This window comes from Bacillus rossius (assembly GCF_032445375.1).
Source record: "Bacillus rossius redtenbacheri isolate Brsri chromosome 4 unlocalized genomic scaffold, Brsri_v3 Brsri_v3_scf4_2, whole genome shotgun sequence".
In the NCBI taxonomy this organism is placed as follows: domain Eukaryota; kingdom Metazoa; phylum Arthropoda; class Insecta; order Phasmatodea; family Bacillidae; genus Bacillus; species Bacillus rossius.
Window position 1 is genome coordinate 51,884,299 of NW_026962011.1, and position 15,428 is coordinate 51,899,726.

Genomic DNA, 15,428 nt, shown 5'->3' on the forward strand with positions numbered 1-15,428 from the left:
CCGTGTCCAACCGTGTGTATAATTGCACTGCACATCACTTTACGCCCCAATCACACTGGGAGAGAGTACTAGCTGCTCGTCGGTGACAAACAAAATAAATGCGTGGCCACCGCCGCGTCAGAAATTCTCCGATTTAACACTAAAATAAAATATTCAATCATTCACTTGAACGATAAAGTACACTATTTAGGTTCACGCTGAAGGTTGACAATTTTATCAAATATGGCGACGAAACACCCTGAAAAGTTTTACAGTTACGTGACTATTTTATTCGTTATTTACTTCTCCCTATCAGCGTCATCGAGCGTCCCACTCATAAACGCTAACCTTTTATTTGATCTCTGATGATTCGTCGACTCGACCTACCATGCCAGCTGTAAATGTTTCACTTAAAATAAACTGTAATATTTTGAGCGTGAGGTCTCTAGATCAGCGAGTTGAAATCCCTTGCTTGCCCACTAGATGTTTTCACGAGAGGTAGTACTTTCCCCCTTCAATCAACTTTATGTATAAGTAGTTCATTTCATTCGTTTAAAATCAGTTTGAAATCGAATTAAATAATAGGTAGGTACTAATATGGCTTATTTCTTAGCAATATCGCAGTTGTTCAACTGTTTATCGAGACTGCAACGACTAATCACGACACAGAAAATGTCAGGCCAACAACGAGAAAAGTGGACTGGCCTTCAGCACAGTATGTCCATAAAAAAAAATGTCCCAGTTATAAATTTTGAGAGTACCAACCGTAAGCGTTGTAGAGTTTTGTTCAAGGTCACAAAGAGTAACTCAAACAGCTTTAGTTAAGCGCATTCACGAGTACTGTTTTGTTGTTTTCTCGCTCGCAGCGCCACCTGCGCAAAATGGCGACTCCAGAGCGTAAAGCATTTTGTGTTCTGCAATTTGTTAAAGAGTGAACCTGTAATTTCAGTTGAACGTGCGTTCCGTTTAAAATTTAATTGTTGTAATCCCCCATGTGGCAAAAAAAAAAAAAAAAAAAGCCGATGGTATAGGCGAATCTTAACTACAGTATGTATAACTTAATGTAAGCTTTTAGACATACGCCATTGCTAAGCACAAGTATGTATGTAGAAGAAAACTACAAAAAACACAAAACACAAAACACAAAAACACAAATGAAGCAAAAATTGCTGTTTTTTTTTCGTTCTCTTCTGTTTTTTGGAAAACTATTGTGTTTGTTTCGTCTTTTCGTTTTGCTGTGTTTTTGTCTTGTTTCAACTGTTGTGCTGAATTTTTTTGGGTTCAATATTTTTGTTCTGTCATCATTTGTGGTTTTTTTTTTTCGTTCTGTTAGTCCATTTTTCTTTGTTTTTCTTTGTTTTTTGACCATATTCCTATTATGGAATATTATCTGGTGTTTATATCCTTTTGACAACAGCAATTTTTTGCTTAATTTGTGTTTTTTTTTCCTTTTGTGTTTTTTTGTAGTTTTCTTCTACAGACATACATGTGCTTTGCAATGGCGTATGTCCAAAAGCTTACATCAAGTCATGCACTCCCATTTCACAAATCTTTCAAAGATAATACAGTATGTACGTTTTTGTAAAGGGAAAATCATGGGACGACCAGAAGTATCTGTACAAGATGCAAGATGTTGACCGTGTCAGAGCATCTTACCCGCGAAAAGAAATCTGTTCGGAAAGCGAGTCTTGATCTTCAGTTTGCCAAAGACGACCGTGCGGAAGTTTTTTACGAATACGTTCGCGCATGCGCACATACCGGTTATAACATTTACTACGTGCTTCAAAGCCAGATGCCTACGTTGTACGTTGTAACTTTGCACTTGAATCGTTTGTGCGGGAAGATGATGTTCTTCAGCGTCTTGTGTTCAGAGTTGAGTCAACTTTTCGTCTAAGTGAGAGTAATGTTGGTATCTGGGGATTGTGCCGTGTGCACATTTGTGAGAAAAAACAAGGTTAGTTTTACCTTCAATTTTGATTATGGTTCGTCGTAAATAGTCTATATTAAACTGTTTGTGACACACCATTGAAATTGGGACGCTCCTTTGCTGACAACCTGTGCAGTAAATGGAGGGAGCTGAATTGTTTCCCCTTGGAAGGGCAGCCCTTCAGGATTTTTCTGACGGTGGTGTTTTTTGAAAGGTTGTCTGAATTGTTGCCCCTTGGATGGGCAGCCCTTCAGGATTTTTCTGACAGTGGTTAGTTTGGAAAGTGACCTAACCTGAATCCTGAATCCTGAAGGGCTGCACTTCCAAGGGGCAGCATTTCAGTCGCCCCTAGTAAATGCATGGCCGGATGTGAAGGGGGCCCGGCTGTCAAGGCTCGTATCAATAGCAGACAGGCCTGGTGCCGGCTGCTGCCGGCAGCACGAGCTGCTACCGCCGCGCCGCTCGCAGATAGCGGTTACGCCCGGGCTGTCAGCTGTCAGACGGCCTTCAGCAACCCCCCCCCCCCCCCCCTTCCCCACCAATCATGGGCTCAGCCAGGACTTGCTTCAGAACAGGGGGAAGCTGCAAGAAAATGTTTTTGATAGGCATGTTTCTGACGTACAGGAGGGAGAAACATCGAAATTTTGGTGTGTCATGGAAATATGATGAGAATGAATTTTCACGATCTGCGCGCAGCTAAAAAAAATTTACAGAATGAAAAAAAAAAAAATCTTTTTTTGCACAGCCTAGGTAGATTTCGAAGTACCCATTTCTTTGAAAATATTTCGGAAAACTTCTATAAACATCTGGAAAATTTTTAAGAACTTAATGTAGCCGACATAACATCCTTTATGTTCGTCAATATTAAAAAAAAGATCGATTTAACATTTTCTCATATTCCATGCGGCGAAAATATTTTGATTGTTTTTTTTTTTTTAAACTTAGTGCATCCATCACTGAATGTCTTAACGAATAGCATAATATGCCTACTAAGGTAGTCATTCAAATACTTTTGATCTTCAAACACTATTTTTCATCCCTTGTACTAATACGTGGTCGTATAATATTTTTTTTTTTTTTTGATAATGGTTGAAGGTAATATTAAGGTAGTTATTAAAAAAATTCCATCGAATTTGATACTAAACAAGTTTATTTTTGATAGTATACCTAAAAAGGAAGTTATGGATTTTTTTTAACATTCTACCCCTCATTGTTTCAACACCTTGCAGCAATGGTTCTCTAATCAAAAATTGTTTCAGACAAAAGTTTTAGATAAAAATTATAAGATCAATACTTAATTTGTACAAACTCAATGTTACGTCTACGAACAGAGTAATAATTTTTTTTGTCCGCCAACCGTTGTTTTTTTCACCCCTTGCAGTTATGGTTGGTCGTATGAAAAACATATTCAGACAAAAGATTTTGGCATTACTCATGCGAGTTATAAAACTTCCAAACGGATGTGAAATTTTCCGCATCTGCTAACACTTCTACTTTACCTGTGCGACAAAGTTCTCGAATTTTATTTTTAAGAATTTTACTTCAAATAAACTCTACCCTAATCAAAAGCAGCCATTGTCATTGATTTTAAACGTGAAAAATTTCATTGCTGTAATTCATTTAGTTCTCATTTTTCATTTATATATATATATATATATATATATATATATATATATAAAACATACTGTTGACTTTGAAAATAACTCGCAAGATACATACATTTTTTTATCTCGTGCAAGTTAATTCACTTAAAGTGTCTACACATTTAAGTGTTTCATATAAATACAGAATAATAACGTAAGAGGTAAAGCATGTCCTTAATTCTCTGCATACGTCCGTGCGATATAAGACCCAGCCTTAAAATTTTTTTGTATTGATTTCTATAACAGAAAAGTTTTTTTTTCTTTCAGAAATAATATTTCGGTTGCCCAAATAGAGCGGCCGTTTATTCATCACCAGCTCATACGTGTCAGCTCTGACCCAGGCTGGGGAAACGTGTTGTCACTGCTGTTCACGGGTAGCATACTATCGTTTGTTCAGTAAAATAATATAAATTTCAAGTTAAGGCATGGTTAGCATAAATATTGTCACATTATATTCAGGTATGGGAGGGGTATAAAGATTTCAACGAGAATGCTTTATTTTAAAGATATTTTAATGCATGTAACATTGTTACACAGTTAATACTGATTCTAATTCTTTGTACCTTTTGTACTTGAAACACAACCTAAAAGCAACACACAAACGTGAATTAACACCAAATTTGCATACACCTTTGCGGACATGATTTCATCGGGTGTTCTTAAGGCACTGTGATGTCCAAGAACTAAAAATGTGAATTCTAGCCAAATAAAATAAAACTATACGAGGTTACTATACGTAATTTTCCTTTCGAATATGAAGAGGTAAAAAGCGTACATATGAATTTATGACATATTTACAACCACAAAATCAAATAAATTATCAAAAGAAAACATCGTGATGGTAAATAACTGTGGCAGCTTTCTTGAAATACATTTGTCGCTATGCGCAAAAGTTTCATTAGCACACACAAAGCCCAATGCGTTTCATTCAACAGAGACTGCAGTTATAATTATTTTCCTAAATTATCAGCGATCACTTAAGAAATCTCTAGTTCAGATACCAGATATTTAAACGGACATTTTTTTAAATTTAATTTTCAGCGTTACACAAGCATGCGTTTATTTTAATGCAATCTAAAAAAAATAACACTGGACACCAAACACTACAAAAAAAAATTCGGACGAATAGCCAGTTAATTTCTACGGCACAACTCATGTTTTTAACCAGGCTAAGGACACATTGCAGTAATTACTTTAATTCAAAACAAATTATCTACACAAACTCTCAAGTTAAACTCTTGAGATAGGCTGGAAATGTTACCCTCCAAGGCGGGTTGTTTTGATAACAATTATTTATTCCACGCTTATCCTGTTGGGCTACCCCAAGTTTTTAGTTAGTTTTTTTTTCGAGAGAGAGAAATTCCGGTTCGTCCTGCAGAATAAATGACCGCCATGGCTTCCAGTTGTTTCTTTTCCTGATAATTCATTTAATTTAACTTGCTGTAATCGGCACGTCACGAAAAGAAAAATATTCTGGGCACACGAAAATAAAATTATTTTCGACTGACCATATATGGTAAAAAAAAAAAGTACGTCCTCTGAGGGAATTAGCCTGTAAAAATATTTTTCTTTCTTTCTTTCTGTAAACGTTGTAGTTCCCTGAAAATCGTCCAAGTGAAGTGTTCTTCTTGTGGCTAACAGTATGTTGAGCACACGCACGCGCGACGGGAACTTGGTCGATGATCAACTGCAGAGCGAGCTTGTCGAGTGTTCGCCCGACGGCGCGACGGCGCGACGGGGGAACCAGGTCTGTCCCAGCTCGCAGTCGCAGTCTGTCGCGACCAGGCGGGCTGCATCGGCGCTGCTCCCGTGCTACGACCTGCAAGCACCGGCCCCCCCCCCCCAGCACCGCAACTCCTCGAGACCCTCTATCAAAAAAAATAATTGGTTGTCTGCAAAGTCGGTTTACGGACGACAGTTTAACGTGACGACGTCATAACAAAACATTGATGAAATGATTGCATACTTTATGAATAAAATTGAATCATTTTTATTGAATTATTAATATTTTGTATGGATACAAAGAAGGAGTGAAACGAAATCTACAATTTAATTGATAAATTTACTATTATTTGCACTCATTAATTCAAATATGTTTTATTACTTTAACGAAGAGATTATTTTAACTATAACTTTTATACATGTTTGCTAATTAACTTCTTCCAATCTGTGTTATTCTGTTAAGGATAGGACGATGATAGGAAAAGTAGGAAACGAATGGGAGTGTTTCAAGTTTAATGTGCCTCGAAAAAGTAAAATCGATGGTTGTTCCAATCGAGTGGAAGAGAGATAGATGCGGCGCAAGCGTACAGTGAGCGTAACGGGACACAGAGTAACGGGACAATGTTCGTAACGGGACACTTTTTAGTGCGTGCAGCCGGCGTTCATCGATTTATTAGACATTGTCATGTCAAAAATTGAGCAAAAACACAATTTGAACTGAAATAGTGTTATCGCTAACACGTCACGTGACCATGTTGATGACGACTTACATGAATTTGCTCCCTATCCAAACCTTCCCATAGAATTTTTCACTTCTAAACGTCCATGTATTTACAAACAAGTAACTCACGCAGCCTCAGACACATGCGCGAGTATTAAAAAACTGTCAACGTGGGCATGCCGTGATAACGTTTTATAAATCGATGAAAGCCGGCTGCACACACGAAAAAGCATGACTCATTGTCACGTTCCGCCTGAGCCGAGCGTGCAAGGAACCGGCAAACCACCGTGCGAGAAAATATTCTATAATATCAAACAGGTTAAGGCGGGCTTTTTAAAAGCAGCAATTTAAAAAAATTGATATGACATCATCACGTAAAATTATCGTCCGCAAACCGACTTTACACACAACCCCCTTTTATATTTAAATATAAAATGTTTTCATCTTTACGAGTAAATATTCACTTGTGAATTATTTTAATTTACTTTTTTTTCTCATTATAGCGCTGGAAGCTGATCGATTAGTATGATTTTAAGTGCAGGAAAGACTTTTGTTATATGATCCATCTTTGAAGGAGTATCAAGACAGCTATTTAATGTCAAGGACACGGGAAGAAACAACGTAAAGGAAATACGATGTCGTGAGAAGACGCTTGGTGTTTTGTCTGGTTTGTGTGTGGCCGGCATAAGGAATGTTCGCACGCGCCATTATCTCCTGCGCTGCAATTGGGGGCCACTGAAATGCTGCCCCTTGGAAGGGCAGCCCTTCAGGATTTTTCTGACAGTAGTGTTCTTGAAAGGTTGTCTGAATTGTTGCCCCTTGGAAGGGCAGCCCTTCAGGATTTTTTTGACAGTGTTTAGTTTGTAAAGTGACCTAACCTAACCTAACCTAACCTAACCTAACCTAACCTAACCTAACCTAACCTAACCTAACCTAACCTAACCTAACCTAACGTAATCTAACCTGACCTAACCTAAACTAACCACTGTCAGAAAAATCCTGAATGGCTGCCCATCCAAGGGGCAACAATTCAGCTCCCCCTCCAATTGAAGTCCACGTCTGGACGCAGAGAACGGTTGGGTTGCACGTTTCAAACGTTGCTGTTCCGCGCGCGTCGCGGGTCGGTGGGTCTCCGCTGCGCTTCGCACAATGCGGACCCTAATGAGGGGCTAATTAACGGCTGCGTCCACACTGATCAGCGCACGCGCCCGACCGCACGAACTCGATGATTTCCACGAGGACAATAAAAAAAAAGCCGGGGGTAGGGGTGGACCGATGGCTTCTGTGGTGAATGGTCAGTTGCAAACGCGTCGTCAGGGGTGTATGTGAGTTAGAGAGGCGGGATGATAAGCGCGACGCTCGCTGGTGCTTCTAGCGCGGTGTCTCCTCTGGACTGGCGCGCAGTCTTCTCCGAGTGCACATGAGCGGTGACCGTGACATTATATGCCCGAGAAATGAAGATAAAGGTGTAATGCAAGTCCCTTAACTGCTTTCAAGAATCTCTACCGGATGTTTCACACCAAAATATTACTCTGAAAACATGCGTTTTAGCAATTTTAACTTTTCTAAAACTACAGTTTTAAAACTTAATCCGAAATCAAAAGTACTTTTCGGCCCTCAGCGAACTCTGAAATGCTTTTCGTAAGCAGACACCGCTCGGATATCTTTGAGTAGTTATCAAATCACGTTGTTTTTCCTGAAGCTTTGCACGCAGTATAATTGTCCGAGTAGGCGGAGCCCTTAAAGAACGTACACTCTGTGGTATACATTCAGCATCAAGGCTAACTTAACGTACTTAAGCATTATCAGTAAGAATCAGCCCTGAACTTAGAATATGACAATTAATACAAAGTTACTGTTTTATGATTGTTGTTAACATAAAATTTATAAACAGTTACATTCGTATCCACAGAAACGTATTTAAAAAAAAAAACAGAATTAATTATTCCTATCTCAATTACTCAATCGTAATCTATAAATAAAACTAGTAATTAGCAATTCGTACAAGTAACGCGTGTTTACAAAACTTAGTTCTCAATGCAGCAAAAGAATATATGGATTTTAGGTTATCAAAAATACATTTAAATAAATAGATAACATATCATTTTATTTTGTTCACTATTTACGACCTGGATTTTATCCCATCAACAACTTGATAGCTTTCCTTTTCAAATGTTTCATTACGCAGTTTACGTAAAGTGCAGTTTCAATATGTAGTTTACGTATTAAAAAATTAGCTCTTTCTAATTTGTTAGCAAATATTCCACCGTGACAAATTTTAGTGAAGTATTAAAAATGTTGGTAATATCATAGAAAAACAAAAAGAAGGAGAAAAAAACTGTTACGAGAGAAATATTTTTACAGCTTAAATTAGTAGACAAGAAGTAGAAAATATCATAAGTTGTTCTTTGGAAACCACAGATAGTTTTATAAAATTGCTTCTGGATATATAAAATGTCTTGTACAATCTGATTCATTAACGCAGTTTAGTAAAATGTATTTAATATTTTTACAACTTGTATCTAAAATAAATGTGGCATACTTATCTGGAGTGCTCTTAGTTATATTTATTAAATTTAAAAAAAATGGTTCATTATCCCAAATGAAAAATTATATTTCACTATAAAACACCCAAACCTTAACTTAATGTTACTTTACTTTAAATTTTTTGCTTGAATGTCAATAATTACATTATCGTTAAGTATCACAAACTCACCTTTTCAGCGAATTCGGCTGTGAAATAGTTGAAATCTCCACTGTAGACAGTTTGGTTTTATTTTTTAAATGATTTAAACCTAATTTAGATATGTTTAAAATAAAATGACTGGGCCACTGAAGACGACTATAGTTAATTTTAGCAAACTCACATCATGAAACAAGTTTCCTAATTAATTCACTGAATTTGGTGAGAGAACGAGATTATTATCGTTCAATTTTTAAAGCCACCAATTTATTTCACACTACAAAGTAGGTTAAACACGCGAATAAGACTAGATGCAGGCTCACGGGAGTTTTGGTTTATTTTCTCCCTTCGTTGTTTTCTAACAAGAAATTTTAAAATGTTTACTCCTAGTAAAATATGGGCAGTAACTTTAAGCGAGGCTGTAAACTTACTCCTCCCTGCAGGAGTCTGCATGAGCCAATTTTAAAATTGGCAATTTAGCGAGATCTTGCGAGCAGCCGGGGGGAAAAGTTTCCCCTGCAACTTTGACGTGAAGATAAGTTGAAACTGTTAAGGAACACGGGTGTACACGTTCAGCCCCTCGCAGACATAACAGGCAGTTTCAACATTCGTGGTGCACGCGTTAAGGGGGAATGAAATGCAAATACAGTCCATCTCACACTTACATTGCAGTACAAAGCAAATGGCTCCCACTGTCGACAGTTTGAAACTACCTTGCTTGTAAACATTAACATTTTTATTTTGTATTCTATTGATAATTATAATAAGCTTTGGATTTTTTTAAATTTTACCATTCATTATTTTTTCCAAGAACATAAACTAGTGTTTTTCGATGGAATTATTTTAGCTGGATGAATTCTGAAGGGGTGGATAAATATCAATTATAAACACCAACTATTATTTCACAGGATAAATTATTTATAGCAGTTGGTAACTATAATTAACCATGCATTCCGTTAATTATGTCCCATGGTCAAACTGAGCCATTTTTTTTATATTAAACGATTTAAAAATTGTGAAATAAAAAGGTTGAAACCAAGATTGCATCGTTTCACTTACAAAATATTATCCGATGATGCTCTTGATAAAATAAAATGTTTTTAAAAATTCTCTTTCCAAATTTTCTTTTTTTAAATTTTTTTTTTTTAGTATATTTTGAAAAATTTTCATTCCAATATAAAGTTGTAACTTGGAATTTTGTGCTTGTTGGATATATTTGGCAACAGAGCACAGTAAAAATATGACAGCGCTAATGGCGAATATCGCACATTGGAAAGAGAGAGTAGGCGCTTGTTAAAATGCACGCTGCAACCATATGATGAGACACGCTAAAGGTCACCATGCAATATGCGCTCGGAACCCAACCAGCCGAGCGCTAGAGGGCGCTTTCCGTAGATGCACGATAAACAAGCAATTAACAGCAACCTTCGTGATCTGAGCTCGAAGCCTGCGTAAATTGTGGCCGCAATTCTGAGCGATTTGCTGCGATGTTGGCTTTGAGTATTTGGAAGTCAGTGAAGATCGCTGGATTTCTTGGGCCATTGTCTGGAATTGCTTGACTTCCGGGTTGTAGCCGCGTCCAAGGCGGTCGACGTTGCAGTCACAAACAGCAGGGAGCAGTTACCTACTGATGATGGCGACTGCGACGTCAACCGAAACGTTGGTGTTATATTCGCCTTTGACACGGCTACAACCCGGAAGCCAAGCAACTTTTAATTGGAAGTCTTTGAATAACATTTTTTTTTCTTTTCTTAAATACATCGGTGTCCTGATATTCCGCCTCTTTCTTTCCGCCTGTTCCTTACAATTTCATAACGCTTCACCGAGTGGGTTACGAGAATGTATTTTATGGCAACGCGACTTTTAAAGTTGTGTTTTATCCCCCCTCACGCTCGTACCGCGAATTTTTCATACATTTTGTAATCCAAATTGAGAATTTTAGATCAAAATAACGTATCATTATAATCATTTTCCTAGAAATTTTCCATATATTAGATATCAAGCGCATTGATTCTTTACGACAGTTAAATTGTTTAAAAAGAATGGTGTATCTATTTGTATTTTCCCCGTATTCTGAACACAGGTAAGCATAATGTCGGCTACACAAGTTAGACCACCATGATAGTAAACACCTACCGCTTGATTTCCAACATTTTCCCAACATAAAACCAACGAGACTTGTTTAAAACAAAATAGATCTCTCAACTGGAAGATACTCATATTTAATGAAACATAAGGAAGTAAAATTGTTTGCCCTCAAACAACTACAATTTATTTTGGTGTAAAATGTTTTTTTTTTTTGCGCAAATTTTTACGATTATTAAAAATACATTCCAGATACCCACAGTATGTACAAAAATATTTTCTATATTTTATATAGTTAATATGTTTTTGGCTTATCGTCTCCTCGACAACGAAGTCACTGTGGAGACGACAACACAGAATAACACAGAACAACACAGAACGATATTGGGACAGAAAAATAGGTGATCTGCATGGAGTTATTCTGGGGAACCGAAATTATATGCTTTGATACTGCTTTATCTTCCAATTCTATAAGCGACTATAGCTGTTGCAACAACGCTGTTGGTGCCTTTGATTCTGATTCCGTACAAATATTTCCAAGAGTCAAACAAATCATAAATTAGCAATTTATCCTCTGGAATACGAGACCAGTGTCTCTATAAAATGTTCTGTAATATTTATATAATCGCCATAGAAACATGAGTTTTTCAGAGTTTATGGGAAAACATGATTTTTATTGATGTATACTTAAATTATATACTAAAAATAAAGCGTTTCAAAACGAAAATTACACATGAACGATTAATCCGAAACTGTACACCACATGATTTCCTTGTTTTCAGTACGTACTAGGGCTGACATAAAAATTTGCTCTTAAGTTCATAATAAAACCATTAAATAATGAATTGTTTAGTACAAAAGCATTTTTATAAACAATTAAATGTGGTTATATTATTCGCTTCATTAAAATCATTAGCAGAAATATGAAATGTTAGAAGCAAATAATTTAGGATACTGCTCTTGTCAGGGGAATATTTTGTGTTAGTGAGGCGGGACGATAAGTGCGACGCTCGCTGGTGTTTCTAGCGCGGTGTCGCCTCTAAGCGCAATGCTGCGGATTGGCGCGCAGTCTTCTCGTCGTGCATAGGGCAACTCTGAGACTTGAGTGGTAACCATTACTTCATATGAAGAAAGAGGAGTAAAGCAAATCCCTTGAGTACCTGGTGTTTCGTGCCTAAAAATAAATGTCTGAAAAAAATACGTGTTTTGGCCATTTTTACTCTTCTAATAATACAATTCTTGAAACGAAATACGGAAACGGAACTACCTCAGCGTGTTCTTAAGTGATCTCGGCTGTCTCGAGCAGTTTTTAAATTACGGTGGTTTTTTGACGTGATGACGTCTTATAAATCGATGAACGCCGGCTGAATGCACGAAAAATTGTCACGTTAACGCCTGAGCCGAGCGTGCAAGAACCGGCCAACCACCGTGCGAGAAAATCTTCTATAATATCAAACAGGTTAAGGCGGGCTTTTATAACTAATTGTTCGTGATTATATTTAAACATATTATTTAAATTAAATTTGCATAAAACTGTAAATAATATTTGAAAAATAAAAAATTGGTTGTCTGCAAAGTCGGTTTACGGACGATAGTTTAACGCGACAACGTCATAACAAAACATTGATGAAATGATTGCATACTTTTATGAATAAAATTGAATCATTTTTATTAAATCATCTCTATTTTGTATGGATACAAAGAAGGAGTGAAATGAAATCTACAATTTAATTGATAAATTTATTTTTATTTGCACTCATTAATTCAATAATGTTTATTACTTTAACGAAGAGATTATTTTAACTATAACTTATATACATGTTTGCTATTTAACTTCTTCCAATCTGTGTTATTCTGTTAAGGATAGGACGATGATAGGAAAAAGTAGGAAACGAATGGGAGTGTTTCAAGTTTAATGTGCCTCGAAAAAGTCAAATCGATGGTTGTTCCAATCGAGTGGAAGAGAGAGAGATGCGGTGCAAGCGTACAATGAGCGTAACGGGACAATGTGCGTTACGGGACACTTTTTCGTGCGTGCAGCCGGTGTTCATCGATTTATTAGACGTTGTCACGTCAAAAGTATGCAATTTTTTCATGAATGTTTTCTTATGACGTTATCACGTGAAATGATCGTCCGTGAACCGACTATATTCCCCTGGAGCTCCGCACCCGTGTGTGTCCCTCGCAGACCTCGTGTCGTGTCCGAGACGGGGGCAGAGCGCCGGGACGGGTCGCCCCTTTGAAGCCGGCCCTTTGAGGGGTGGTTCGCCCTCCTGTCAGTTGCCTGCGAGTCGGCCAACCGGCAGAGAGGCAGGCCTCGTTTGGAGAGGAAATAACAAAACCTTCAAACAGTGATTTGACCCGAGCAACCCCTCCCGGCTCTTGCGAGGGGATTTTTTCCTTTCCTTCGCGTTTCCGGAACATTTCCCTCACGTCAAGACTATAGATTCTTTTTTCTTCTAACCGCTCAGACATTATTTTTAACTTACCCTTCTACGACTTTAAATGATACGATTTCATTATCTGTACGCAGTTAACAAACGTCTGAAATTAAAACTTCAATTAAAAAAACGTACCTCGTAAATGAAACGTGGATTTTAAACTGTATCTACAAAATCTTCAGCACGATTTTTTTTGTTTACCTCAACCAAATTAAACAATAAATGGTAAAAAAAAAAACTACAGGCACATGAATAGTGGAGGGATTGAAAACAACAAGGACATTTTAGGGTACACAACCAGATACTTATTACACTTGCAAATTTTCTGACAGAAAATCATTCTACGGCCGCAAATTTCAAATAATGACATCAAAAATAGCATAGAAAAATGGTATGCACCACTTTCACTTTCATATCACAACACAAGTTTTTTAAAATAATATTTTCTCCTCCTCCCTTCATAGACACGTCTGTTGCTGAACTAATCAAGGCTTCCTGATGTTGGCGACTGCGTTTTTCTGCTGCCATCAGAATAATACATACTTATAACTAAACATAAATATTTTGTTTCTTTTATTTTTTACCCATATTTAATTCAATACCTAGGCATATTTCTAAATATTTAAAAGGAAACTACTTATAATTTAAAATGTTTTGTAGTTTTGAAACAATTATGGTGATATAAACAATTTTAATGCACAAAATATACAGAATAAATAACAAAATAGTCAATAAGTATATTTATTTTATTTACTGAGAAACTTTTTTTTTATAAAGAAAGAAGCGAATGTGATAAATTCTCACACGAGACCAATGGTATAACATTGTAACAAACGACCAATGACGTTTTACAAATGTGGGCGTTAACAAGCCCAATAAAAAAATTACACAATTATGTGGTCGCGTTCAATGCCAAGAATTTATAGAATTTAATAAACATCTGCCTTTTGAAGAAAAAAAAGGGGGTTGTCTGTAAAGTTGGTTTACGGTTACGGACGATAATTTTACGTGATAACGTCATAAGAAAACATTGATGAAAAATTGCATACTTTTTAATTTTCAAATATTATTTACAGTTTTTTGCAAATTTAATTTAAATAGTATGTTTAAATATAATCACGAACAATTAGTTTAAAAGCCCGCCTTAACCTGTTTGATATTGTAGAAGATTTCCTCGCACGGTGGTCGGCCGGTTCTTGCACGCTCGGCTCAGGCGGAACGTGACAATTTTTCGTATGCATGCAGCAGGCGTTCATCGATTTATAAGACGTTATTACGTCAAAAAACTTACTTTCACTAAAATTATGCTAATCAAATATTGCATTCAAATGTTCAAAATAATAAAAAAGGAAAAATCATTTGAAACCATGGAATGGCAAGACTTTAATGCAATGGCTTCGAATCAGTGAGTAATTAAACTAAAGACGTCCGAGATGAAAAGTGGTCAAGACTTTATTCCAGCAGCTCAGTGGCTGGTAATTCACGAGCTTGCAGCTAAGGGCTTAAGTGATTAAAGTTTCAAACGCCAACGCCGGACCTGCTCTCTCGTGTTTAAATTATTCATGCCCAATCTAACTTACATTGTTAACGGCTTCGAGACTTCAATAGCTTCTGGACACGGTCTGAGAGCTTAGCGATTATCCCTCCCTCCCCCCCTTGTTTTCCCTTATAACTATCCTTCGCACATGTCTGACCACGGTATCACAATTAGGAATGTCTCCAATTAACGCTCTCGGTAAATTTTTTTTTGCACCACATATGGGAATTCTTAGTCAACTAGTTGCCAAAATACGTTATGTTCTGCAATTATGCAAACAAAAAAAATCCAAAAATTTATGTGTGGAAAATACAAAATAAATGTTCTTTCTGAATACCCCTAATAAATTTGGCCACTAAAATTACTTACTTGTGTTTGCTTCATATTATTTTACTACAATCATTTTCGAAAATAAAATATATATTTGTGCAAAAATCAGGTTGTATATAAAATTGATATTTTTGCAACTAACAAACTGAAAATAGTTAAACAGATGATAACACTTAAGTTAGTGGTAAGAGTGTCTCCATAAATACTTTTCAAAAGCGTACAAAGAAATGATGTAGTTAAAATAATATGAAATCAAATGATCGGAAATTGGCCTTGCAATATTTAGAAATTAATGGTCTAAAAAACAGTACTTTAAAGCTTTCATACAACTCTTATTAATCAAAAAAATTAATATATGAA

The 15,428-nt window shown here is 36.6% G+C and overlaps 2 protein-coding genes across 2 annotated transcripts in view; one reads left to right on the forward strand and one right to left on the reverse strand.

The window, feature by feature from the left end:
- Window positions 1-15,428, forward strand: part of LOC134542162 (cyclin-Q) — a 142,184-nt gene that overhangs the window by 32,279 nt on the left and 94,477 nt on the right. The gene's annotated exons all lie outside the window — the stretch shown is intronic.
- LOC134542160 (hemicentin-2-like) overlaps window positions 4,102-15,428 on the reverse strand; it is an 83,908-nt gene continuing 72,581 nt past the window's right edge. Inside the window, exon 9 of the mRNA XM_063386181.1 lies at window positions 4,102-5,368. Coding sequence (XP_063242251.1) covers window positions 5,362-5,368 — 7 coding nt within the window. The 3' untranslated portion in view covers window positions 4,102-5,361. The remainder of the gene's footprint in view (window positions 5,369-15,428) is intronic.